General features: G+C 43.3%; 1 protein-coding gene across 4 annotated transcripts in view; it reads left to right on the forward strand.

The window, feature by feature from the left end:
- Positions 1-9,840: 9,840 nt before the first annotated feature.
- HIVEP1 (HIVEP zinc finger 1) overlaps positions 9,841-27,053 on the forward strand; it is a 131,000-nt gene continuing 113,787 nt past the window's right edge. Inside the window, exons 1-2 of one of the 4 annotated variants that reach the window (XM_027745024.2) lie at positions 9,841-9,920; positions 14,171-14,317. In XM_027745024.2, the coding sequence (XP_027600825.2) occupies positions 14,278-14,317 (40 nt within the window). In that variant the 5' untranslated portion in view covers positions 9,841-9,920; positions 14,171-14,277. Of the gene's footprint in view, positions 9,921-10,417; positions 10,503-11,146; positions 11,188-14,170; positions 14,318-27,053 lie in introns of those variants that run through there. The other 3 variants (XM_027745026.2, XM_039387766.1, XM_027745023.2) reach the window with 3 other exon arrangements.

Below are 27,053 nucleotides of genomic sequence, written 5' to 3' on the forward strand. Positions count from 1 at the left end.
TCTAACTTAAGAAGGACTACAGGTGCCACCAAAGACCACAAATAATAGAGAGAAGCTTAGAAAGGTTACTCTTGCGGAATGGAAAGACCAAAGGGAGAATCAATTTGGGGGAAACAGTCTAAAAGTGAATATAACAGGTACCAGTGACAGTAGAAAGCAGTAACAAAAAAAAAAAACAAACACAATAATAATAATTTAAAAAAAAGGTGTAGGAAGTGCAGACAAATTCTTTCCACATTTATAATGATTTATATACAAGCAAACTAAAATTTTAAAGTAGCTCTAATGTAATTTTGAATAATGTAAATTCGAATACAGGCTATATTATTTGCAGCTTGGAGCTTTTGTTTAAAAGTACTTGCGATCCCTTTATTGCAGCTGTGTCTTTCTTTAACTTCCTAATCTTTTGCTTGTTGTGTGACATCAGATACATTTTTAGATTTAAGGTCTGTTCCAAGCCTCAAAGGTTCTAAAATCGTAAGCCAGATGAAATTAAAAGGGGGGCTTAAGAAACAGAGAATTGATGTAGTGCCATACACGTGTTATATATATACAAGTATATTTTGCAGGTTTTTTGCTCATTCTCTCTGTCAGGCTCTTGAGAACACTAACAGTTCTTAATGAACCTGGCCAACGCCAGCTGGGACCTCCATCCAAACTCCTTGAAAGGGCCCAGAAACCCTTTAAGCTTAGTTGGAGACCATCAGCCTCTGTCTGAGCTATTTGGAGGTGTTTTGGTGTCCAGCTCAGCCTGGCTGGGACTGGCTATGGAGACCTTTTCTCTGGAGCTCGATGTGTGGACTGGTTTCCCAGCCTGAATTTGGCACTGTCTTGTCAACATGTCCCTACTTGGACATTGCTGGACCTGACCTATGAACTGGCTTCCTGGTTTTGATCTTGGATCTTTGACTTGATCTGTCCCCATGCTTTTGCCTTACGATCTGGACTCCTGGTTGGACCTGGTCACCATCCCAGAGCCTGTCCTGCTTGGCTCAGCTGAGGCTGTGGGGCAGGCTATGGGACCACCACAGTTCCTGGCTTGCCATCTCTTGGAGAAAAGATCTGCTTTTGCTGCTCTCCGATGCTTTCTTCAAGTATGTATGTGAGTGCATAGAGGTGAGCTACTGTGGTCAGTGTTCCCAAAATGACAGAAGATGGTGACTCCTACCTACTCCACAGAAGCCCTCTAACTGAAGTTACTTTTTTGGCTAAGGAAGAAAGAGCTGTTTCTCACTGGCTATTCTTCCCCTGAAAGCAGGAAAGTAGCTGCAGAAGATAGAGATAAGGAATAGAAGTCTCTGGCAGCATTGCTATATTATCTCTAACATGGGGAGGAAAATCTAGATAAGGCTTTTATTTTCAGATGTGAAGATCTGTGGTTCAGATTTGGCTAGAGGACTTTGCCCACAAATATAGATAATCCTCTATTCAATGTTTCACTTCACTGGATTGAGCCTGCAAAGCCTTCCTAGCCTAGGTAAGAAACATGCACTGATGAGGCTCATGTGTTTCCAGAGCTCGGTGTTTAGGTAGTACTCAATTTTTCTTATCAGTCAGACCAATGCACTTGTGTTTTATAGGTCAAGAGGGCTTGGACTCTGCAGTTGATGATATTTCTGCACTAGACTTCCAGAATCAGCTTTTGATCACTTTTTGTCCCTGCATCCAACCAACTCCGCAACATCAAGGAATGTTTTTGGTCTCAGTAGTAACAGGATTGGGCAGCAGGTCCCAAACTTGAAAACAAGGAGTGGTTGTTTGCACTTCCATGTCCTCTCTGTGCTCCCACTAGGAGCTGCTTAAGAGGCATACACCAAATGGTCAGCTAAGAGGGAGGATGATAGAGAAACGAGAGAAGTCCTTCCTCTCCTAACCTGAAACTTCTCGAAAATTGCATCAGATCAGGAAAAATAAGGTGGAACACATAGTGTCTCTAATGCAACCTGGGTAGGGAAAAGGCGCTTTGAAGTTGGGAGAGAAGTAGTATGGAGAGCAACTAGACAAAACACACAATAGGAAGACAGGTCCTGGGAACAGGAGTAGGAAATGAAGGAGTAAGTAAAAGGAATGTGTAAGTGGAAAGGGTATTAAAAAAAAAAAATTATAGGCAGCTTGTGATAGAAAAAGGGGAGGTAAAAAGGGTGGGTACCATGAGTTTGGCCTCCGTAAACCACACTGAATTATCATGCTTACTTCATCCTACAGTCCAAAACAGTAAAGTGTTTCTGCATCTCTTGGTTTGTGTGAATAAAATGTTCTTGGCATCAGCTTTGGTTTTAATATGATTGGTTTTTAAACATAATTACAAGTGTTTTTACAGCTTTGTGTATTTCTATTTGAGAGACAACAAAAAGTAATGCACAGTTGTGGTTTTTTACCAGACAAGGATCTCTAAAATATTACACCGGAATGGCACTACAGTCTCGACAATAAGAACATGCATGGTGGAGCATTGCAGAATTGGCTCTGAATATTTGCTGACAATGACTCTGACTCAAAAGAAAAAACAAAACAACCTGTGATTTGGTAGCCCTGTTGATCTCGATGCCTCATTGTGCAAGCTGTTCACAGGATCAGATACCCAAAATGGAGCCTTAGATGGGAGGAGAGGTTCAGTTATGTTTCAGTTCTCTATGAACTCTTTTGATTCAGCAACATTCACTTTCCTTTTCTGTTTGAAGTTTACTGTGGAGCTAACAGCAAGATCATCAGGGATTCTAGGCATGCATGGTCCCACTAAGCCAAGGGGATAACTCACTTGCTCAAATGATGCCTGTAAAACTGGATACAAGAAGCCCTTGAGAACATGCTCCAGCTTTCTGAGAGTGCATTAGCGAGACTTAACAGAGATACAAATTTTTTCCTGAACATAGGCACAGGAAAAATTACTCCACAAAGGAAATACCTCTCTATAGAGGGATTTGCAGCTGTGCTATGTACTCTTCCCCCTCTCTGCACTCAGGTGCCTGAAGCCTTTAGGGAGCTGAGCTGTTCTTTGCAAGCTCATCTCCTATCTGTGCCCAGCATCTGCTTCACGTGGCTGGTTTTCTTTATCTCAGCTGGCCTGGCCTTCATGCTGGATTTCTTCTGGTCAAATAGTGACAAACTCAGTATTTCTAAGAAGTGAGTGCACACGGTGTGTGGGTTTTATGGGCTGACCAGCCACTCCTCCTATAGGATTTCTATGGCAATAATATAATCTATAGATCCTGAAGGAACCATACCAATTTAATACAGTTGAGGATCCATTGTCTTAACTTTTGCTTTTCCTTGTGTTGCCATGAGCTTATCTGCAAGCTTAACTGTGCAACAGCGTCAGATTCTCCTTTCCACAAATGTACGTACATTTAATTCATCAGAATGGCTGTTACACAGTTTGGTCAAAATAAGATAGAAGCTATATTTTTGTGACTTAAAAAAAGCCTTAATGCTTGCTATAACAACAGGGCTGGAGAATGATTCACCTCTGAAGGAAATAGTGTGCTATTTCTGTTGTACCACTTCTTAAGCCAACAGACAAACAGCTTTGAGGCCTGCTGCTGCACCTTAGAACATGTTTTGACGTTGTCTTTCAAGTGTTTAAACAGAAGATATAGTCAGTTGTGAAATGTCTTATTCCTTTTTGGTGAAAAGGGGCTTCAACTGGAACGTGATGAAGCTGTGGCATAACTTTCTAGAAGAGGTGCAATGTGAAGCTAGACCTGAAGAAGTCTGTGTGGAGACTGCCAACCCAGACTGGAGCAACAGCTCGGCCAAGGGGGGGAAACAGGGTTGGACGTTGCAGCAGCCATTGGCTGATCTGTGAAAAAACAAATCCAAAATATTTCTCTCCTTACTGCAGTGAGAAGCCAGCCTTGAACCATGTATTTTATTTATATCACTGCAACTCTCCTTTGCCTGGCTTTTCTCTGTCTTGTACGCTACAAGGGTAATTGTTTATTGAGGTGTGAAAATGCATATAGGATGCAGTTGTGCTGCTGTGATAGGATTTTTGGAAAAGGAGATCCATGGTTTTTACAGTGTCAGCCTTGTGAGATTTTGGGACAGCTGCAAAACTGTAAGTGCTGTGTTTTGAACTTGCATTTCTTTCCTAAAGTGTGTTTTGAAAATATTCTACACTCCTCAGCATTGGAACATGACCTTGTTAGCTTCAGTTTAAAAAGATTTATAAAATCACTGACTACATCTAGAGAAAATGATTTTTCAGGAGACCCCATAAACAGTTAAATTACACAGCAGGATTATTAACAGAAAGGCACCAAGGTAATTCAAATCAAAGCCATACATTTAATTATTGTTGTAGCCATTTGGATTTAAGGAGGACTGAACATCTTTAAACGACAGCAAGAGCACAGCTAACAGAAGGGAAGCTGTCTGGTTTGTGATGCACCACTGCAAATATTCTGTATAGTATTTGAATGCCACTTCATAGTCAGAGAAACAAAGCTAGAGGAAATCGAAGCTTTGCTGTTGATCTGTGCCTAATGATCTGCAATGTGCCTACAAAGTAAACATCCTGGTAATCAAATATATTTTAACTTGTTTGGGAATTTTCAATAGAATGGAGATAATTTTCCTCTTTGTGGATTTCTTCTATTCACATCTGTAATGGGATGGAGGCAAGGAAAAACATTTCCATAGAAAGTAATGATGTTTTGGTTATTTCCTTTTAACCCTGCAACCTTTGAACTGCTAAGCTAATTTAATGTGCTCAAAATGTGATATTTAAAAGAGTTCTCCCATACATGCCTGTGGCAAACATAATACTAGAGAGCAATTGAATGGCAAAAATACTTGTAAAGAAGGCATGGGGGGGGGAACATTCAGATATGTTAAAATGTTTATGGTTGAACCTAAAGAAAAAGCACAGCACTGAAAGCATCTTGGCAAGGTGCACTTGTGTTAAGTGCCTTCTTATGTTTCTGTAAGAGATAAAATAAAAGGCTTAGCAAAAAAAAAATGCTGGCAAACCACACCATATTTAAATGAACAGTTCAGAACCTAGAGCTACTGAGAAAGAAAGATCAGAGTGAACTGGTGGGGTGAGGTAAAGAGGAGATGCAGTGGAAAATATGAGCAACTTCATGAAAAAGTTCAGAAACCTGTCTAACTCAGAAGTAAAAATACCTGGGTGAAAGGGAGTAAAAGGGCTGTGAAAATATAGAGCCTGCTGGCCTACAGAGAAACAGTTCTTTCTGAAAAGACAGAAGCAATTTTCAATGAAAAGCCAAAGGCTCTGGGACTTGCTTTTCACGGCTACCTCTATGCTAACTTCAGAGCAACGGCCCAAGCTCAAACTTGCCTCGTGTTTGGACACAAGACTCTGCTCAGGGCCTTGAGTGAGCTCCATCTCAGGGAGGAGGAAGGGAGTCTGTACTGTCTCAGTCCTTTAATGTAACCCCAATGGTATCATATCATGCACTGCAGATGAACCTTTGCCTAATTCCAAATCCTCCACTCCCAATCTCATAATTCTGTGTGGCAATTATCTCCCTCCCAGAAGGGCTTAATGTCACATCCCAGAAAGCCCTGCTACACGTGTGAGGAATTCACTGCTTGTTGGTGGTCTAGCCTGCTACTTATCCTGCAAAGTGCAGGTCAGCAGCAGCAGGGGCACACTATATGCCCACCACCGGGACTGCCTTTTGGAGAAGAAGGCAGTTTAAAAAGTGGTTTAACCAGTCTCATTTTAATTGTTTTTTGTTTGTCTCCTTAGACTTTGACGTGCTATCATGGAGGGTTTGGCCAGACAGGGAGGCCAGCCTCCAAAGTGCTGAGGATGAGTGTAGGAAGGATGCTGCACTAGTCTCACTAGAATTTGCAGTACTGAAGGAGACCTCAAATGCCAGAAGATATTCCCCTCAGAGGGTGCTTTGCTCTGTGGCTGGCCTCTTGTCTGATTTCTTGTCCTGTGACTAGACACATGAGGCCTCATGAGCTGGGAGGAAAGACTGCTGATGTTGGGCTGTGGTGGTGATTAAAGTAGGGTGAGAATTTCTTCCCCTTCCTGGAGGAGCTGCCTTGTGATTACCCTGGGGAAGCACCTCAGCAGTTGGGGCTCTTCCAAGGAGGGAGAAGGACAAATAGTCAGCAAAAGAGATTTTAGTGTAGCATCTTAAACACAAGTATTCTTGTCTGAGATGCTCTGATGTCATTAAGATGAACATGATGTTAACAACTAGATATGGAATCAGCGATGGTAAAGTTCATTGAAATGCCTGGTTAATAATTGGAACCTGGAAAAAAGGTGAAGCTCTGTCAGTGAATTGTGCCCTATATCACTTGATTAACGTGAAGCTGGCAGATTGGTACTTTTTCTTGGCCACAGGAATCCATACCAGGTACCACCACACAGAGCTGCAGTGTATACATGTAAGTAAGAAGGAAAGTTGTGCCAAAATTATTCGATGGAACAGTTTGCATTATTTAATGCCAGTTTCTCCAAATCAGAAAGAACTGACTCAACTTATGGGACAACACAAAAGCAACACGCCTTCAAGACATCCTGTGAAGGTTGGAGATGCAGGACACTGCCATGCAAAATATCCCAACCAAGACCAGCACCTTGCTAGGAGCAGCAAGGTGTGGGGAGCAGTGCACAGCCAGGTCCCTGCTGTCACCTTTGCCTACTCCCAGGAAAGCGTCTGGCTGTTGCTGACAAAGAGAGAGTTGTGAGTATCTGGGGTGACAGCCACTGCTAGAGGAAAGGAGAAAAATGGCCTCACCTCGCAGCAGCAGTTGCTGTCCTATCTCTCCAGCCCTGCTGCAAGAGTGAAAAGCCCTGGAAACACTCTGAGCACCAGCTTGTACCAGTAAGCCAAGATCCTTTGACTTTCATCTGAGTAGCACCTAATGAGGAGCCTCAGAGCACAAGCTAATAGACAGCAGTTCTTTTAGTGAAACCTTTATGTTAATTCAATACAGACTACTTATGGAATTTCCCTTCTCTGAGAAAATCTCGACTTCTATAGAGAAACAGTGCTCAGTCTTGTTCATTTTCTTTTCAGAACTTCAGAAGTTCCCTCAAAAATTCCCTGAAGCCTTAATAATAAAGATTCTCAGTTGCATGTCAGGATGTAATGTACAATGTAAAGTTTTCACATTTGCTGCTCAGCACAGTTAAATTTACCACAGTGCTTCACATTCAATATATACCAAGAATTCCAGCAAAATCACACACTGCTCATCTAGAGATTTATCATGGGGTGCTTAACAATGAATCATTTAAAACTACTTAACGTATCATGGTTTCTTAAGAGCCTACTGTGTGTATGTGTATATATTTATACATACAATACCTGTGAGCCACTACACAAGAACAGTTTCTGAGAGAGGAGGTTTTTAGCGTAAAACTAGAAGAGGTTTAAAATAGGTGTCCTGAAAATGCAATGGAGTTTTCGAAAGAAGAAAACCTCAATAATTTTCTCCATTCAGATATACATCCAGTCATTTAAAGGGGATCTGTATCCTGTAGGGCTCCTTTTAGGTGAAATTTTAAAAGTATCTAAATTCTGCCATGGAGGTGGGTTTTTTTAATTATGTGCATATTGATGTGGCATTTTAGATCTTGCTGAAAACTCTTAAAGAATTTCCATCATTTGCAGGTTTGAGAAGATTACTATATGCCTCCTACTAGCAATCATCCACAGTACTTTTCCCAAAGTACTTTACTGAGTGGGTATACACTTCCTTTTTACTGATGGAAAAACAGACAGAAAAAGATGAAATGGTCTGCCCAGGATAAACAGCCTGGTACGCTGCCTTTTCAAAGCCCTTGGGACTGTGCTTTTTACCTGCCCAGGGAGAAGCTTTCTGGAACCACACTGAGCTGGGCTGGAGGCAGCTCTTTGGCCCTTAGTTCTGTTCACTCGATGGGAGCAGGTTGAGGAGTGTCCTCAGGTCACAGCTGCCTCTTTGGCTGCTTTTTCAGATGGCCATGGGAATAACTCCAAGGGGGCAGACTTTCAGTTCTTGGTTTTGTCCTCTGACCCAAATCGACTTTGAGATGACTGGTTTTATGTTCAAGGGTGGATCAGCTGCCACCATCTGATATGCATTCCTGGGGACTTGTCTCCTCTTTGACACCTCATTGAGTCATTCTTGTAAAGACACTTGTGCTTGTTTGCAGAGGAAGGGCATCTACTATATTCCTGTGCAATACATGTGGTGAGAGGGCTGGATTTTCACACTAATGGGTGGGATGCAGTTGGACTACTTTTAGTAGAAGAACCTTTTCCCCGCTGGCTCCAGGGGATTTGCTACTGTCTTGTTCCAACTTGCATGCTGGAGCATCTATTTTGAACTTATACAGGTCTTTGAGAAGAGGTGGATGTCCTAGAACTTCATCCGGCACCAGCAGCAGCTGTGATGATGGGCCCTTTTATTCAAAAGGAATTCAGAAGTCCTTGTATTGTGAGGGAGGGCCAGCTTCTGATGCTTCCTCTCTGATGATTCTGGTGACCGCAACCTGAAGCTTTCAGACAATGAGTAGCAGAAGAAGGAGCCAGATGCTACATGTCACAAAGGCCAGCAGGACAGACTTTCAGGGACACCTGAACAGAACAAGTGGAGGTTCAGACCTAGCTTCAGGGGTCACTCGATCTCAGGTTTGTGACTGGTCAGACCTGGTACACTAATTTAAGTTTAAGGCACCTGCAGGATCGTATTCACACTGCTGTGTTTAGGCTAATAGCAATTCCTATCTTTGGCAAAACAGAGCCCCAAGTCTAAAAGCCAGAGGGAGAAGACAAGTACAGTCTCTAACAATAAGAAATCATAATTTTCTTGTCTGAGTGGAGTAGTAGAACACAGTGTTTCTCCTGAAAATACTCTTTGAAGGTCTGATTTTTCTATAAATCTCCAATTTAACAATAAATACCATCTCTTGTGCTAACCACCAGGTTACAGACTAGCCAGGGATTTCACTTACTAACCTCTCCTGTGTTGCTTCTGGGCAGGACATAGGACAGGCTACCCACAGCAGAGAATGTGCTTCAGAGCTGTAAATGCTCTCAAGGTATAATTTAAGTGAACTCATAAGGAAAAATAGCCCAGAGACAGTGCCTGTGGCCAAAAGTTCAGGCAGAAGTGGTGTTGTGTCAGTCCATAGCTCTGCAGCGAGCTACTCTGCATCTTCCTGCCTTGGTTTCTCCCCTGTGAAATAGGGACAAAAGTACTCATCCATCTTACAAAAATGATCAAATGTGGGTTGAAAGAAGATCCTACAAAAATATTGAAAACTCTGGGAATGGTGGTTCTGTTCTCTTAAGGCAGGGTCTAGTCTGGACACAGAACTTCAAAGAGAAGGATTGTAGGAAGGCCAAGGTGCTTACAGCTGAGCATACAAGCTGTCAGGGGAGAGCAGGCACGGGAGGAGGGAGAACAGGGAGGTGATGCAAGAAATATTTAATTGGGTTTATTTGCTAAAGACATCACGTGCAGGCTCCAAATGCAAAACCCGATGGAAAATCCGAGCAGCAATGAAAAGCTGCCAACACCACTTTGACGGGGAGTTTGGGCAAGAAATTTAATAAGCCAAAGCCCCCTTTTCAGTAACAAAAGCCCGGCCCGGGCCCCCTCGCCTTCTGGGACAAGGCTGGGCGCTCCCTGCCCCGCGGCAGAGGAGGAAGGGGGGGCAGCCCTTGGCCGGACAGGGTGACTCCGCACAGAGCGCACTCACATGTGGGCTGTACGCACACACACCCCCACAGCTGATGGAAGAAACCAACCGCGGCGGCACAGCCCCACCGGGCAAAACCCGCGCCCCGGGCCAAAAAAGGGGCGCCGCGGCGGAGAACACGACGCGCCTCCTTCTCGTATTTCCTCCCCCGCCCACTTCCAGCGGCGGAGGGGCTTGCTGCCGCCGCCGGCTGCCGGCCGGGATGGAAAGTTGTAGCCGCGGCGGGATGCGCGGCGCGGCGGTGAGTGTGCCCGGCGGCGGCGCCGGGGCGCGGCAGGCCGGGCGGGCGGGCGGGGGCGCGGGGAAGCCCGTCCAGGCGGGCGGGCGGGGAGCAACCTCCGGGATCTCCGCGTCAGCCGCGGCTCGCTGCGTGTCCGCCCGTGTGTGTGTGTGTGTGTGTGTGTGCGCGCCCGGCCGTGCCGCTGCCCCGGGGGCCGGGCCGTGCCAGGGGGGAGCGCGACGCGCACCCGGCGCAGCGCCCCGAGCGGCGGCTGCCTCGTGCCGTGCCGGGGACGGGACCCCCCCTTGAGGAGACCCCTGGGGGCCGCGGCGGCGAAGGGGCCCCCCTCCCTCGGGGCAGCAGCAGGGCTTTGGGGCGGCGGCGGGCCGAGGGTCCCGCCGGTGAGGAGGAGGAAAAGAAGAAGGAGGAGGAGGAGGGGGCGGCGGGGAGCTGCCCCCCCGGCGCGCCGGCCGTGCCTCCCCCACCGGGCCGCGAGGAAACCCCCTCGGTGACCCCTCCCCCGACCCGGGGAGGGGGCGGGACCGGGAGACCCGGTGACGTCACTGCTCCGGCCCCGCTTCCTGCAATAGAAAGTGAGGGAAGGTAAAACACCCCCCGCCCCCCCCGCGCTCCCCCCGGCGGTGACCGGGGCGCCGGGGGGAGGGGCGGGGCGGGCCCGGCGGGGAGCGCGGCTCTCCCCGAGGGGACCCCGGCGGATGCGCCGAGCCCGTCCTCCCTCCTCCCTCCCTCCCTCCCCCGCCGGGCCCGCCCCGCCTCTCCCGCCTGCCAGGGGAGGCTCCCACTTTCCCCCCCCGCGTTCCCCCGCATTGTGTGTCCCCCCCTTCCACCGCCCCACGGCCGAGGGGCAGGGCTGCGGTGGGGGCTCCCGGATGGGACATGGGGGATGGGGCGCCCGGAGGAGGGGTCTGCTGCCGCGGGGGGCGGGCGCGGCCGGGGGCCCGGGGGCTGCGGAGGGGGGCCGTGCCGGGGGGCGGTGCCTTGGCCGGCCAGGGGGGACGGTGCATGGAGGAGGGGTGGGTGCCGGTGCCCGACTCTGTGTGTGCGTGTGTGCGGGCGCGGCGGCGGCAGCGGCGGCGGCGCTGGGTCATGTTTGTGTTTGAGGTTGTCAAGTGAAGGAGGCTCCCGGCCCCCCCGCTCCCCCTCCCTCTCTCCTTTCCTCCTCCCTCCCTCCCTCCCGCCGCCGCCGCCGCCGCCGCCGCGCAGGGGTCGCCGCGCTCCCCGCCGCTGCCGCCGCCGCCATCAGCCGCCGCGCCGGCCCCTCCGCCAGGTTTGCAGCGGGCCCTGCGGGGGGCGGGAGGGGGCTCGGGGGGCGCTGCGGGGACAGGGGCGCAGGGCGGGACGGCCGCCCCCCGCCGCCCCCCTCGGCGTGGAGCTGCGGCAGCCACAACACAATGTGTCCTCCGCCGGCGGCGCGGGGGGGGGGGACGGGCGGGCAGGCGGGTACAGGGAGGACCGCAGGCCCCGATCGCCCCCCCCGTCCCTCAAACCCACCCCGCTCCGCCGCGGCCCCTCCGGGACGCGCGGGGACTCCGCTCTCCGCCTGCGCTCGTCCGCGCTGCCCCGGGGGTGCCCCAGGCGGGTTTGTCCGTGCGCTGTGCCCCCCGGCTCATCAGCCGGGGTTTCGGGGGCGCTGGGAGGCGCGGAGCCCCGGCCCGGCTCCTCCCGGCCCCGCCGCCGTCCCCGCCGGGTGCCGGGCCGCGGCTGCCCCCCCCGTCCCTCTGTCCCCCTTTCCCACCCCCCCCGCAGCATGTGTGCAGCGCTTTGTTCGGTGCGGCGTTGCAGAGGGGTTTTCCCAGGCTCCTCCCTCTTTATTCATTCATGGATTTTTTGCCTCCCTCCCTTTCCCTTCCCTTCGCAGTCCCGCTCGCACATACCGGCGGCTCCCCGGGCCCCGGGGGCGCGCTGCCTTCCGCCCCGCTCCCCCATTTTGTGTGTGGGGGGATGGGATGTGACCAGTGCGATCGCAGAGGCCCGTTTCTCCCTTTTTTTTTTTTTTTTTTTTTTTTTTGTTCAACCGAAAGAGGGAATGACTTTTGGCGTGGGTCCTGCCCGGTGTTTCCGCCGTGGCTCTCATACGGCCATCTCTTCTCCGAAGGAGAGGGTCCCACTGGCGAACGGGGACAGTGGTGGCCTTAAAGCGTCAGGAAGATGTCATTTGTGCTGCAGGGAAGCGTCGGGAAGGGTTCCTGATTTACGGATTCCCCGGGGGATTTCAAACTCTCTGTCCGAATAACTTGTGTAAAGAAGTGACGGTTTTTATTAGAATCTTTAAAAACCTCAGCCCAGCCCCTGGGACTTTCCCAGTTCACCTAGAGGAAAAGATGACTGGGGTTCAAGGGGGTGCTGGTCGCTTCAAGCCATCCAGCCGCTTATCTCCATTTCCAATTTGTGTCTGAGACCTGGAAAATGGACCTGTTAGCATAAGGTTTTATTTTATTTCCAGATATTTCTGTTATGCCCGCAGATAAATTGGTAAGCGTGAACAACTTGACAGGCAGTGTACTCTGTTTCGTATTTTTCCATGTTTTTCCTTCAACGTGCCATAATACCCTAGTGAAGAACCATTTAGTCAGAATAACATTTTCCAGCTTTCCTTTGTGTCAGTTGCAGTAATTTTTTTTTCTTCTGTTTGGGTCTTTTTATGCAGCAACAGACAAAAGAAACATTAAAAATTAATGATTATATTTCTCAACAGTATGTAGACTGAAGGGGTGGTTGCAAGTAGTGTATTTTAATTGGGTTTAAATTCAATTTTTACGAAAACATGGTTGTCTTAAAAAAAACAAGCAACCAAAACAAAACAAAAAAAGCACCCCTAAATTAATACTTATAACAAATGGTAAAAATTCTACATAATTCCTCCTTTGAGTAGCTGTCCTTAATCAATTTACCCATATTAGGGGCCGTTCTGAAGTTCATTTAGTTTTTAAAAAATTTCTTCCTAGTGTTTGCTAAAAAAAATAATCTGTTAACATGAAGTAGTATTACTATAAAAAGAAGTGGAAACTGGTTAATTTTTTATTTTGTTTAGATAGAAGAGTGTAATTACACCAGTCATTTTTTAAGTTTTTTTGTGTAAATAGTTTGCAATAGATCTGTGGGAGATTTCACATCCTGTATGATTTAAGAAACTGAACAAAATGCTCCTTAAACAGTAAGCAATTCATAAGAAAGTGCAGGTGGGTTAAAAGTGACTGTGATCCTCTCCTGTACACTGATATTTCAGCAGAAATATCCCGTGGGGAGTTATTCGAGACTTGCATGCTCCATGTAAGGATTCTGTAGGTAGCTAATATTACAAATAAGGTGATGCTTTGTGTGCTTGCCCTCCCCTCTGCACTCCCCTCACCCCAAGATGAAGATCTGTATCTGAAAGCCTAATGTCAAATTTTGTTTCATTTTCTGGATTTATTTGCATGGGACAAGGGTTGTTGGAAAATGTTTTCTGGCTAGAAAACAGCTGACAAATGTGGAAAAGTGTCTTAGGTTTCTCATGCTTCCTGAGTAATCCTAAGAGGAGTTTCATCTTCACGTGATTTTCTTAAGATACTGGAACACTTCACTCCATGAAACCTGTTGAGGAATACATTCAGTGCAGGTAGCTGGGTGTGCAGCTGCAGTGCAAGCTGCAGGTTGAACTCTGGCTGGCGGGAGCCCCGGGCAAGAGGCTGGGAACTGGTGCTGACCCTTTGCACAACAAAGGGCACAGGGATCTGTGGCCCTGGCCAGATGACCAGAGACACAGCAGGAGACAAGGACTCAGCTGGAAGACCCCAGACTATGATGTTTGTAAGACTGTGAGGGTATAAAAGCCCAGGGGGTCCTTTGGGATCCTTCCTCGGAGGCACCAGCTCAGGCTGTTATTCTGTTGTTGCACCAGGAAAAAATTAAAGGAACCAGAGGTCTGAGACTCTGCTATGGGAAACCTAGGGTTGAGCCCATAAGGAAATCTTGTCTGACTGTGTGAGCGTGGGGTGTGTAGGGAGTCAAGTGGGCTCACATCTGCACAGTGGAGTTGCCTGCTGCGAAGGGGCTTCGATCCCAGCAGTGTAATTGTCTGGTGGTGGGAGTTTGACTGACAGGGTGGCTCCTGGATGGTCAGACAGGAAAGTTTCCTTAGCAAATGATAGGCACAGAAATACTCGTTGCTAATTTCCACAGGTGTTTTGAGGATGAAAAGGATCAGATAGATATCTTTATTTTCCTTACTGATGCCTACATCTCATAACTTTCTTTCTCTGTTTTTTTAGCATACGGATTAACTGAGCCCTTTGACAAGTTTATGGAGCTGCCATCTCTCTGCTTGCTGTACTTTTCGTTTCTGAGAGGAGAAAGTTGTGCATGAGATTAGAGGAAAATGCCTCGGACAAAGCAGATACATCCCAGAAATCTGAGAGGTATGTAGCTCTCAGTTGAGAAAGAAAAGCTTTTTGGGATTCTTGGTTGCAGTTTCAATTACGAGGTTAAAGGAATATGTATTTAAGAAGTTGGTTTTGATCCAAAACCAGTTTGCAAGCAAGTCTGTGAGACTGTTCTAATTTTGAGAGAAATAACTGGAATGTATTCTTATTCCTGCAGTCCATGTGCTTGACAGCATTCTTGATATTCTCCAGCTTACAGCAATAACAAGCAAGAACTTTGAAAATGCAAAGGAAGAAGCAGTTTCCTTATCAGAGAATTTACAGTTGAAATATAGGGGAGGTGGGAAATGGGTGTAACATAGAAGCAACATGACATCTGACAGCTGGTAGTTGTTTTTCTTAATAGTAGTCAGTTTGGCTTGCTTTTGAGGGGATCAAAATCTTCTCCCATGCATGACTCCTCACTATTTATATATTACCTGTCACCCACGCTACCTGGGGCATTGCTAGATTTGAGCTTGGTGTCCTTCCTCTCTTGCCTTTGCACAGCTAAATGGTACCTTGTTGGCTATGGAAAGGGGCAAGCAGGCAAGCAACCTGCTCTACAAACTGGCAAGCTTACATGTCCTGGTGTTTTCCTTGAACAAAATCCCGGTGCACTTTTACCAAGCCCAGGACTGGCAGATGAATGTGAGGAATCTGATCCTATGGTTATTTGTTACTATGTTAGTAGAAGTGGCGCTAGAGGAATTAAATGAGGAGAAAAAATACGGGTCAATTAACAAGCAGACATATTTTGGGGGAGAACACTCTTCCATCCCCACCCTTTCACACAGCTTTCAGGAGAACATGCTTCCACCTGCACCCTCACATGTAGCTGTCATCAGCTTTTCTAAATTAATTTTACTATTGCAGTGTGGAAGGATCCCTTCAGAGAATAAAAGCCATTACAAAACCACAAACATCAATATAAAGCTTTAGGGACAGGAACAGCATTTGATTCCGGTTTTAACTTTTTTATGCCAAAACCCAGCAAACATTCATGTGTGTTGCAGTTAGTTTACAGCTGAGAGTCTCTCAAGGGCTTGTGCCTACAGCTGTATCTGAGACCTTATGTTTGCATACTGTTGTCATTGCTACCACTAACAATCTCTGCTGGAGAAGACATTTTTGCAATGTCTTTATTCAGGAAGTGCTGAGTAGCATTTTGGTATGATGGATAAACCTCTATGACAAATGAGGAATTCCATGTTTCCCCCTCTTACTGAATGTGAAGCAATGCATTAGAGCTCAGTTTTTAATATTGTGGTTACCAAGTTGCTGACATAACTGAGCTTATGTTTTCTGATCATATATGAGAGTGATCTAATTTTAGTACTCTGACTGATATCTACTCTTGTATTGCTTGAAACTTAATAGGAGTTAAATCTATTGTAAAGCTTTCTTTTCACTTAAATAAATGCATTTAAAATAAATAATCTAATTAAACTCGTAATTGTGTAAGAATTTAGTTGCCTTTTTTTCCTTGCGTAATTTCTCCAATCATTTAGCTTTTATCAACCCCTGTAATAGCAGTTTTCATCAGTTCCTATTTTCTCCACAACTAATGGAGTTCTTGAATGAATTAAAATGGGTTAAACGCTGAGAAGGGAAATAGAGGTATAAAGCAAGCCCATAGTTTGAAATTATCTTGGAACAGCTAAATGACACAGGTTGGTGCAAACTTCAACACCTTGTGAGCATATATTGCTACTATCATGGGTTATTAGAGGTGAAGTGATTTGAAAAATCAGTTTACTTCTCATTAGTTATGCCGTTTCCATTTTTAGTCTAGATAATTAGGAAAACTGGATTTTACTTTCATTAGTCATTTATCAGTCCCTGAGAGTATTGCAGAAAATATTTGCTTAAACCCTCAGTTTTTGCTGGAACTTGGGGAGCCTGAAAGATTTCACAGGTCTGTTTTCTGACAGCTTATTTTGATGTTTGCAAAGTTAGACATATCCTAAGTTGATACTCTTAATTAACCTTTAAAACTTTAAAAAATCTCTGTTTTAACACTGTGATTTAATCCATGGTAATTAGAATTGATGATAGGTAAATCTGAAGCAAGCATAAATGTGTGTGGTCAAAGATGAAGTTCAAAAAACTTGGCAACGAGAAAAAATATGTTCCATAACTTTTGAAAGACAAAGGTGTAAGATTAAGTAACTTGTAGTTTTAGATACAAGCTATTTTTAAGTTCTCTAAACCTGATTGTCACCTTTTGTACTATGTACAAAGAACACTCTATGGCCTTACCTGGCTTCTCCCTCTCTGGTCCTAACTCCTCTCGTTGCCCCATAGCAATCAAATTGCCAACAGCTTTAACTAGACTTGCCCAGAGCCCATCAATATTTAACTTTTTTTGAGAGATCACTGTTGAACAACCCGTGACACACTCTGTCCTGTTGTGCATCAGATGAGTTACTTGGGTTACACTCACAGTCCAAATCAGCCTGGAAAATAAACAACCAAGTCCAAGAACCTAAAGTATTTTTGCTTAAAAAAACCCCAGTGCAATCCCTCTCTCCCTTCCTGCCAAGAAAACACACAGGAAAAAAAACACCATAAAGATCCCCCCCACACTCCCATTAGTTAATTTGAGGTTTGCTGCAGTGTAGCAAAGTTTTGAAGGTTTTAATGTTGCCCGTGTTTACCATAAGCAACCTTATTGTCTGGGGAAAATAAAGTAACATTGTTTAATATAGAAAGCTAAATTTAAGATTTTGGCAGGAAACCTTAAGGCTCTTCTTTTTGTGGTATGGCTTGCTTTTGCTCGTTTTGTGTGCTTCTGGGAGAGCTGACAGCCTTTGGCAGAATAGCAGTAGCCCTAAAGTATTAGGATCAGTGAAGATAAAATTTATTATTTGTGGTCTTTCACTGTCTGTTTAGAGATGAGTCAATATAGCACTATACTAGCCTGATTTTACAGCCGGAAAAAATATCTCTGTCAAGAAGACAGTATATGGGAAGCATTATTTTGCAAATAAAATAAAATTAATTAGTTGACCATTTGTTTTCATGAATGTGTTAGTGACATGGTTTCGGTGCCCGTCTGCATCTGAATGAGCATGTTGAATCTGAAGCTACCAATAAGGTGTGTGCTGTGCTGCACTTGTTTCATTATGTTGTTTTGTCACATCAGACTTCCCTCCTTCTCACTGCAAATCAGTCCTTAATGTGAAAAATGTTACTATCACCAGAGGACTGCTTTGGTGAGAGACGTTGTGCACAGTGTCAGGCTTGACTGACTTACTTAATGGTTGCAGTCATCTCCAGCAGTAGGGATTAGTGGCTAAAATTTGAGAAATTGCAGTTTTACAGGTCTCAAAAGGACATGGATTGGATGCATGCAACTTCTGGAAAATGCTTAGTATTTTTAAAGGTGGAAGCCAAAAGTACGCCTAGGAAAATCCTGGCATGGGTTGCCTTCAGCGGTGTGACTTGAAGTGAGTTCATAAGCAGGTGCTCCTGATGTTGTCTCAGTCTCTTAAATATTAAGGGTGCATATCATGTTGTTAATCAAAAGCATCATCATTCCTCCTCCAGAAAACAAAGAGGAAAATATGTGCAAAAGAGGAAAATACCTGTCTTACTTAGACACCCAGAGGTCGCATTTTCTTATTTTACTCTATTTGTTTTAGCTCACTAAAACTAACAAGAAGACTACTTTGCATGCGGTTGCACCCTGTATTTACATGGCCAATTGATACACGTGTGTAACAAAACATTTCTTAGAATCTGTAATGTATTCCCAGAAGTACAGTTACATTAGAGAATCATGCTTTTAGCAGGGCCGAGTGGGCTTGGTTTGTTGTCAGCTGGTTGTGAGGATGTAGAAGGAAAAACAACTCATGTTTTTGTTTACTTAGAAGTACCCAGTTGCAGAGTTTAAAATGAAAACTTTTATTATGTGTACATTGCTTAGCACAGTGCTGTGATTCACTAATACAAAACTGTAACAGAAATATTTTGAATTTCATCTCTTTCTAGATAAGCTTTCTGTTATTTTTAGGAAGATGTGTTACTGCTGTTTTTCCCTCTCAGTCAAATATTTCTATTTGAAACAAATGAACAGACAGGCCCATAATGTTCAAGAGCCATCTCCCAATCTTTTAACGCTTTGCATTTGATAAGGAAATGCAACTGTAATATGAGTAACTTTGCTGAATAGGTTGATAGGTCTGCAGTAATCTGGAAAGCATGCCTAAATTTGCTGGAAAGCTGGGGTATGTTCTGGGCCTTACGATGTCTGAAGAGCTAGGCATCTACTGCATCTCAAGTGTGAGCTGGCAAAGGCTCTTTGAGTTGTTTTAAAATTGTAATGTGCTTTCAGTGCTGAAATAGGTCTGTCTATGCTGAAAGCTGACAGGTTGATATTTCTTATTAGTGTTTGGTCATGTAGTCTATAAATGTTGGGAATCGATTCGTGTGCTGTGCTTTAATTCATGATTTGCATCAAATGACTTAATAAAAATGTTGAGCTTTCTCAAGGCTTGTTTCTGTAACTTGTACTTGTTGATTCAGAAGAAATGTACAAGCACAACATTTGACTTTTGGGTCTTGGTACTGTTTCTGAGACAAAAATAGTGCTCTAATTTAGGGTGTTCCTGAGGGGCTGCTGGTGCAGTATTGGTACATCAGAAGTACTGGCAGTCTGTGCTCTGTGGCTTACCTGTGGACATCTGTAAAGATGTTGCATATGTGTCTTGCTTAAGTTTCTGGAGCAAGTGCAAGACACAAGTGGAATAAGAAGTCAGAGATTTGACTTGTTGAGTTTGCTACAGAAATATCCCTTGATTTGGCAGCAGTTCTTGTTTCTTTATATAGGATTGTGTTGTATCATTTCTTCTATATATAATTTCTTCCAAAAATTTGAACCCCAAACCTCCCTCATGAAGGGAGAGAGAATGCATGGCTCTGTTGGTGTATCACCAGCTGAAGTACCAGCAGATCCACCTGTAATGAAATGAATAAACCTGTAGACCACAGAAATACTCTCTTTCTGTGTGTCTTGTATTTCTCATTTGAGATGCAGAAGGATAATGTTTTTGCCTTTTTGCCTTTTTTTGTTTTACTTGTTTGTAGTGTAAGATCTTTCGACTGTATCTTATGGTGTGTATGGTCCAACATCTTGCACATTGTGTATTATCTTGGTTGCAGCCCTTAAATTTTATTGTAATGTGAATAATGTCTATGTTTACATGTGAAAAACTGTCTAAAGTACTCTCCAGTGTAAGAAAGGCTGGATTTAAAGCTGCAATTTGCTACCTTTTCCCATCACCTGTGTTGTTTCTGTCTCATTGTGCCATGTTCCAAAATTTGATCATGTGTTTTCATCACGGTTTAGTTCTATTCACTGCACAGGATGGTTGGGGTCTTATGTCAGTAGCCATAGGTGATGGACAAAAGCCTGTTGGGAATGAATTGCAAGAGGGGAAAGAACAGTAGGGTGGATAACACTGGACGCTGTTACTTTGAGGCAACCATATTTAATTTCTGCCTCTAGCACCGAGTTTCTTGTGTGAGGCTGAGCAGTTCTGTTATACCAAACTTTTGCAGCCACCCACTAATGGTGAGTGCTGCACTTTGCCTGAATTGAGATACTCGGGCACAAGTTCTGAGCTTTTGCAACTGCAGTTGGTCCACTATGGCAACAGTTTGGTGCAAAATACTCCAAAAGTGCTAAGTACATTAAAACAAAAAAAATCAAGGTCTAGGTGATGTAATCCAAAATTAGCCAATACTTTTGGTACACTTTTTAATCTCTCTTTGTCTCTTAATCTCTCTATGTGTCTGTTTTCTGCTGTAAACTGGAGATACCGGTACCACATCAGCTTTTAATGACTCAGAAGACCAAGTTGTTAGTGTTGTGAAGCAGGCACTTGGTGTCTAAATAACGGAAAAGACGATGAAGAAACTGGTAGTAAACAGAGCCAAGCAGTGAGCACAGCCCATTTTGCTCACTGGCTTAGTTTGTGTAAACACCCTTACTTTTGGCATCCTCTGACTTCTTGCTGCTTCACCTCACAATCTTAAAGCTTACTTCCTAGCTTTTAAAATACCAAACTAAAAAACCCAAGAAATTCCACCGTATTGAACCACAAACCTTCTCATATGAGTCATTGATGTGTTGGGACCTCAAACTGCAGTGCAGCTTCTGCTATGTGAGCCATGCAGTGTGCTGGTGTACCCTGCATGGACCTGGCATGGGGCCGTGGAGAAAGGAATCGCTCTGATCAGTGTGTGTTCATCATCATGTGTCCGAGTTTCACGCTGTTGCTGAGCAAGCCCCTGCAGAATAAACAAAATTTGGCTGAGATTTAAGCAATTAAAAAAGATGTCCAGAAAACTAAACTTGACTGTAGCTGGCACTGACAGCTTTTAATATGTATTTATAGATTTCTGCAAATAGGAAAAGAAAAATAATACAAAGAGAATCTGCCGGATACAGACAGTGGTGAAAACGGGGGCTTTCAGAGGGAGTTAAAATAACATGAAGGAAGGAGATATAAGAATGGTATTCCAACTAACAGGATTGCACAGAAATACATGCAGAAATGTTGATAAAAGTAAAAGAATGGAGGAAGGAGCTTAGTTCTGTTCTTCTGATCGCAGGAAACAACAAATTGTGTTTTTTATGGAATATAAAATCGTCATAATTGCAGTTAGATCAGGCTCAAGCTGGAAAGAAATGGTGAAGGGTAATGTCAAAAAATTGAATTCCTACAGAAACAAAAAAGCAGCTGTGAACTGGGGCTTGAAAGCTATGTATAAGCCAGTTAGATTTCTTTCAGAATACAATGAAGTGGAAACAGTGCAGGTCTGTAATTCTACCTCACCTTTATGTCCCGTATCTTCTTTATTGCTAATTGAGCATGGAGTAAGAAATGCTACAGAATTTGACATTTGCTGAAGCATGAACTCCAGTGTGTTAGGAAGGTCATGAAAAAAATGGTAGTTGTGACAAGAGAAACAAAAGTAAGATTTCAGCAGTTGTTCTTTCGAACATTTCTATTACAGCAGGCAGTTTGCTTTGGGATGAAACTAAGACCAGTCTTTCGAGGCCAGGAACAATTACATTTTGTAAGAATCAAGCTTTCTTATGAGCATTTAGAAGAATATGGCTTTCTGTTTAGTTGTTTGTTTGTTTGTTTGTGTTTGGTTTTGTTTGTTTGGGGGTTTTGTTTTTGTTTTGTTTTTGCTTGTTTTGTTGTTGTTGTTTTTTAAATCCTTGCATCTCAGAATAGATTTTGGGTTGCTAAGTGTGAATGTAAGGTAACTGTTCAAATGGGGTTGTGTGCATGTGCAAGTGTTTGTGTGTAATAAACCAAAGCAACAAGCGAAAAACCCAACAGCCACTACTAATATGTAACCATTAGCAATTAACATGTAAATAGCAAAATCCTGGATAGGGCAGAGAAGCTTGGTTGAGAGAACCTTTCGCAAATTTATGATCAGCTACATCTTAAATGTCTGCTTAAAAAAGGCGAAGGCTTATGGTCTCATGTTTTTCTCAATTGGCTTTTTTATGGCTTCAAAACTGTGCAAGTTTCTCTGTTGACACTCCTGTTGGTATTTTCAAACTCTGAAGGCATTAGTCCACTGGGCTTTGCAGTTGTGTGGTAGTGTTACTGCACAGTCTTATATCCACCCCAATAAACTTTCCAAGAACATTGTTACCATTTAAAAATACCTTGTTTCAATTAATTCTCTTTAATAAAAAAGGTACCAAAGGAATTTGCAAACATAGTACTGTTTCCTTCGAAATTGCTTTCGCCTGTGTTATGATGCTTGAAAGGATTTGTGTGATAAATACTTACCTGCTGCTCCAGGTGAGGATTCTTGGACTGTGAGAAGAATTCCCGGCCCTTGGCAAGGTGGACAGACATGTGGGACCTTGGGCAGGGAGCTCAGTAACAACACTCAGTTACAGTTGTCTGTATGTTAGGTGGTAACATCTGTTTGACCTAGCCCTTTGCAAAGTCGCTGAAGAGATGAGAACTATCTTTTTCTAACCACAGTCAGTTGTTACCTTCAAAACAGCCACTGGTAGCCCACCTTAATGTATTCAGTAAACTTTGAAAAAGACTCTGTTTTGAGGGTTACGTTGTTTTGGTTTGATTTTTAATCCAGAAATTGTTCCTTTTCATGGTATGTTATCTGAGTTTCTTCTTACAATCAGACAGTTTAATTTCAAATTGTAAATGGCTGTAAATATTTATGCTGTAAAACGTAAAGGAGACTTCCTAGAGTCACACATTTTCAAAGAGCTGGTTACACCAGTAGAAATTTCCTAGGCTGGTTCATTCTCTGGTGTGTTGGACTTCTGTGGTAAGCATTTCAGTTCAGAAATTGCTTATTAGCTTATGGAGAGAGAAACTCAGGCTCTTACTCAGTTGGAAAAGTAAGATTTTCCTTGCTACGTTAAAACAGATGAATAAACTGGACTTTAAATTTCCAAATTACATGAGTTGGGCAAAGTGCAGTCTTTCCCTCCACTTGTTTAAATGTATCATAACTTAGAATATTTACCTTAAGAACAAGGAAAATAAAACCCCACAGCAGATGTTTGGAGCCTTCGGTAATGCATTTAGGGAGGAAATGGGGAAGCTCTAGTTCAGTGAGTGAGGCAGTACTATTTGTTTTTATACAAGAGCTTTTTAAATGCCTTTAAAGCTTCTCTCAGAATGAGGCTGCTCAGAGAATATGCTGACTTAGCAATTCCTGTGTGACCTTTGGTGGCAGGCTGAGGAAGAAATATCTTTGTAAGGATCCACAGATTGTGAAAAGTAGGAGGATTTTTGTTAAGTCAAAGTTGAAATAGTCTGTGTACTTGAAAATTTAATCTTTGTCTAGGACTTTGCTGATACTTATACAGTTGTATCTGGCTAATGCAGTAAACTGGATTTAACATCTTTGATTACCAACAGAAATACTGAGTAGAGAATGCTTGTTCATATGTTAAATGCCCTGTGAACTTTCTTCCCCTTGAATTCCCGTGTGTTTAAAAGATAAGTTCCCAGCAAGTCCCCTTTGTAAATCCTGGGGTAAACCTCCTGAACTCCTGAGCTGAAATTGGGAAAGGTTTGGAATGAGCTGCAGGAGGAAAAGCAGCAGTTCAGCAGGAGCCCATGGTGTAGCGTCGCTACAAAACAACTGTGTGTGTGTTCCTAGTTACCTATGAAATATGTGGCCTACTCCCGGCCAGCAATGGTAGTCATGGAATATCCAGAGCACACCGCATGATTTCCTCTGATTTTTGGCATAATTTTTGGGGCTGGGAAGTAGGATAAGTTAATATTGAATGGCATTGTTTTTAAGTACTGAACTCTGTTAAGTCAGATGGGAGATTGCACACACTTGTTCTTATCCTAAAGGTTGCAATGCAGACACAATACAGAGCCAGGAAACAGAAAAAAGTATATGCAATATATGCTGTGGTTTTGCTGTTCCATTACCTGTAATGAATCTCTAGCCACTGCGCTTTTTGAAGAGAAGTGCATGTCTCATATTCAGTAGATGTATGGATTTTACTCTTCTTCCCAGCTGCAGGATTTCTTACAGAAAGAACTATTTCTGTCACAAGTCTATGAGGGAAACACTATGGTGTATGTATTAATAGTGTTTAAAATACTGTATTCTGGTTTTTTTTATTAGCAAAATACCTAATCTGCCCAAATGTTCCTTTAATTCTCTCTTGTCAAGAGGCAGAGCTAAGTGTGTATATTGCATAGTCTAATACCTTGAATCGTAAAGGAGAATTGCCTGCTTCAGTGTTAGAGGCAGTGTTTTTGTGGCTGAGAGGCAGATTGGGAACTGTGAAAATACTATGTTACAGGGATGATTTAGTAATTTTCAAACAAATCTTTATTTAGTTTACACAGGGCACTTGCTGCATTTGTCTCAAGTATTGCATGCATTTGTTAGAGGTGGGAGAGTACTCTATTTTGTGATAAGTTTATGGAACATTTAATTTTGTTTTCCTCTGGTGTTTTTTTCTTCTCTTTTACACAAAGTATAATTCTGTGACAATAAAATGTTACATTTATTTTAGAACACTCTATGTATGCTATACCCAGATATATGTGTCCAGTAGCATGCTTCAGAATAGTTTTCTTTGTGTGTTTGTCTTTTCATAAAATTCTGAAATGGTGATGTAACTTTTGGAGATACCAAGAGGAATTGCTGTTCTGGTACAAGATGGTTTTACTTTTGTCAGACTTGTGAAATGTAGTATGTTTTCAGTACCCCTTCAGCAGGATTTGGTCCCAGGATTGCTGCAGAAACTGGCTGCCATGCCTGCTCACGTACATGAAATCCATTGCTGCAGTGGTAGAAAGAAAGCCAGTTTCTGTTGTTCGGCTGCTAAAATGTGGGTCTGCTTCCCTGTTGAAAGGGTCAATCTTCTCTCTCTTAGGCTAATTAATTAGGCTAGTTGTTAGGCTTGCTCAGAAACCCTGCATTCTTAACAGGTTTCCTGAAGCTTTCAGTTGTCTTGATATGTCATCAACACAGGGCTAACTCTGAAATTCCCCAGTGGAGCAGGCTGCAATCTCCCAGTTGAGGCCTTTGCCAGATGATCCCATATCCTAGAGTGAGTGGCCATCACGGGCAGAGGGGGGCACACCCCAGAGCTTGTGGGAAGTTTTCATAGGTACCCAGGTGGGATATGGTCTCAGCGCAAACCAGGTTTTAATTATTAATGTTTTTCCAGTGTCTTATGGCTGACTTCTATCATGCCTTTTCAAAAATAAATTAATTGCACGCTTCTCTTTAAGACTGTGTTTTTCTTCACAGCTTTTTTTTCCTCCTTCTTCTGTGCTTTTTTTCTACCATTCTACCTGTTAGCGCACATATCACCAACAGTCTAGTGAGCATCTAGAAAACGAATTCATACTGTCATCTTATTTCTCCCTGATTTTTCCTCCTATTCTTAAGCCTCACAAACCTTTGATACTGCAAACATCTCACATGCTTCAGTTTGCTCCCTGAACAAAGTTGTAAGTATGAAGACATTTCTACTAAAACGACCCGAAGTTTACATGATGAGACCTTAAAGAATACAATTAAAGTATGTTCTTCAGGAATAACATCTGTACAGTGCTTTGAGAAAGCAGAACAAGAGAACCATAGTGTATTAAAAAATTGAGATTCAGAGGTTTTAAGAATGTGATATGTGTGTAACATACTTGGTAAGCAAGGACAAGTAATGGATTTTCAATATATCCAAAAAGTGACTCCATTATTTTAGTCAATATTTCTAGAAACGGGGTTTCCAGGATGAAGGAGGAAGTGTGCAAGTGGTTGCATTTCTCATAGGTCTGTATAAACACATTTAAAACTGTTTGGAAGTACAAAAGAAGTTAATATTGAAATATTTTCCTCAACTTTTACAATAATTTTTGCACCTTTTTTTTCCTTCTTTTTTGGGGGGCATAGACATGCTTGATTTTCCCATTTGTAGGAGATTCACATTCTAGCATTTTTTTCTTCGGAATGTTTGACTTCCATGCTTTAGTAAAATGCTGACCAGATTTTCACAGTAGATCTCTGTAGTCAAAGGAAACTTATGTGTGATAAGCAGGCTGATGTGCCCCATGTGCCTCACAGCCTCCTTTCTTGCGTCTCTGAGCATCAAGGGTGACAGACTGAAGCCATTAAAAGGTATTTTTTTGTGGACCTTACTATGTTGCCTGTGGTCAAGTGGTTAAATCTTATAAATGCTGCTTGTGAATTTCTAATTTTCAGTTTGACTGGTAAATCACAATTTGCACACCATGGCCAGTGACAGTCCTAGCTCACTAATGTTGTCCTTCTGTAGTTGTATGTGTTAATTTATAAAAATTGTTTAATAATGCTTGGAAACATTATTAAATGTTTGGGAGGATTCTGAACATTAATTTCTTTCTGGTGGAAAATAATGGCCTGAAAAGGATGTAGTGGTCAGTGTTTTCCAGAGCTGAAAGTTTCTGGTTAACCACATATTTCTACAAGGGCATTCAGAAATTTAAAATGCTCTAAAATCTACTGATGTGAGGGAAAGGGACAGAGGAGACAAAGCCTGGTGTTAAGATAATAGAAAGAGTTCATATAGATGTACAGTTATGTACTGGTTACCTGCAAGTAAATTGCAGTCTCACATTTCTAGGAAACATTGTCCTAAAATGTGTCTCTTGAGCCAATAAGAGTAAGTAATCAGCTTTTTCTCCAAGAGGCTTTAAAAACAAAATATTGGCAACAGTAACTAAGGCGGCATTTTACAGAAGAACCCCCAGTAAATGGAAAGCAAGCTGGTAATCAGTTTTGATTAACGGATCTGCATTCTGTTATTTAAATGTTTACATCCTGATTAGCATTTAGGCTGCATTTAAATATGCAATTTTATTTTAGCAAAAAATGAGACATGGAGAATGGAGATAATCTTTCAAATGCTAAATGCTGGGGATGTGAGGTAAAGAATGTGCACCCACCTCCCTCAGCGTTGTAAAGTGATACTGATGTGACTGATATTTTCACTTTAGTTGTGGGATTATGGAGTTTCTTAATCAGATAGGGCTAAAGGAAAAAGTGTGGGGGTTGGTTTTATTTTGTTTTGTTTTTTTTTGCAAATTCTACTTAGTCTACAACAGGCTTTAGTCACAAAATTAAGTTTTAACTGAATTATTAAGGCTTTTGTTCATGAACTAAATGTCTCCTCATTTTATTAAAAGGCGAAGAAAGTTAAACA

This window comes from Pipra filicauda, unplaced genomic scaffold (assembly GCF_003945595.2).
Source record: "Pipra filicauda isolate LSUMZ 115617 unplaced genomic scaffold, ASM394559v2 scaffold101_size5749837_pilon, whole genome shotgun sequence".
Lineage (NCBI taxonomy): Eukaryota > Metazoa > Chordata > Aves > Passeriformes > Pipridae > Pipra > Pipra filicauda.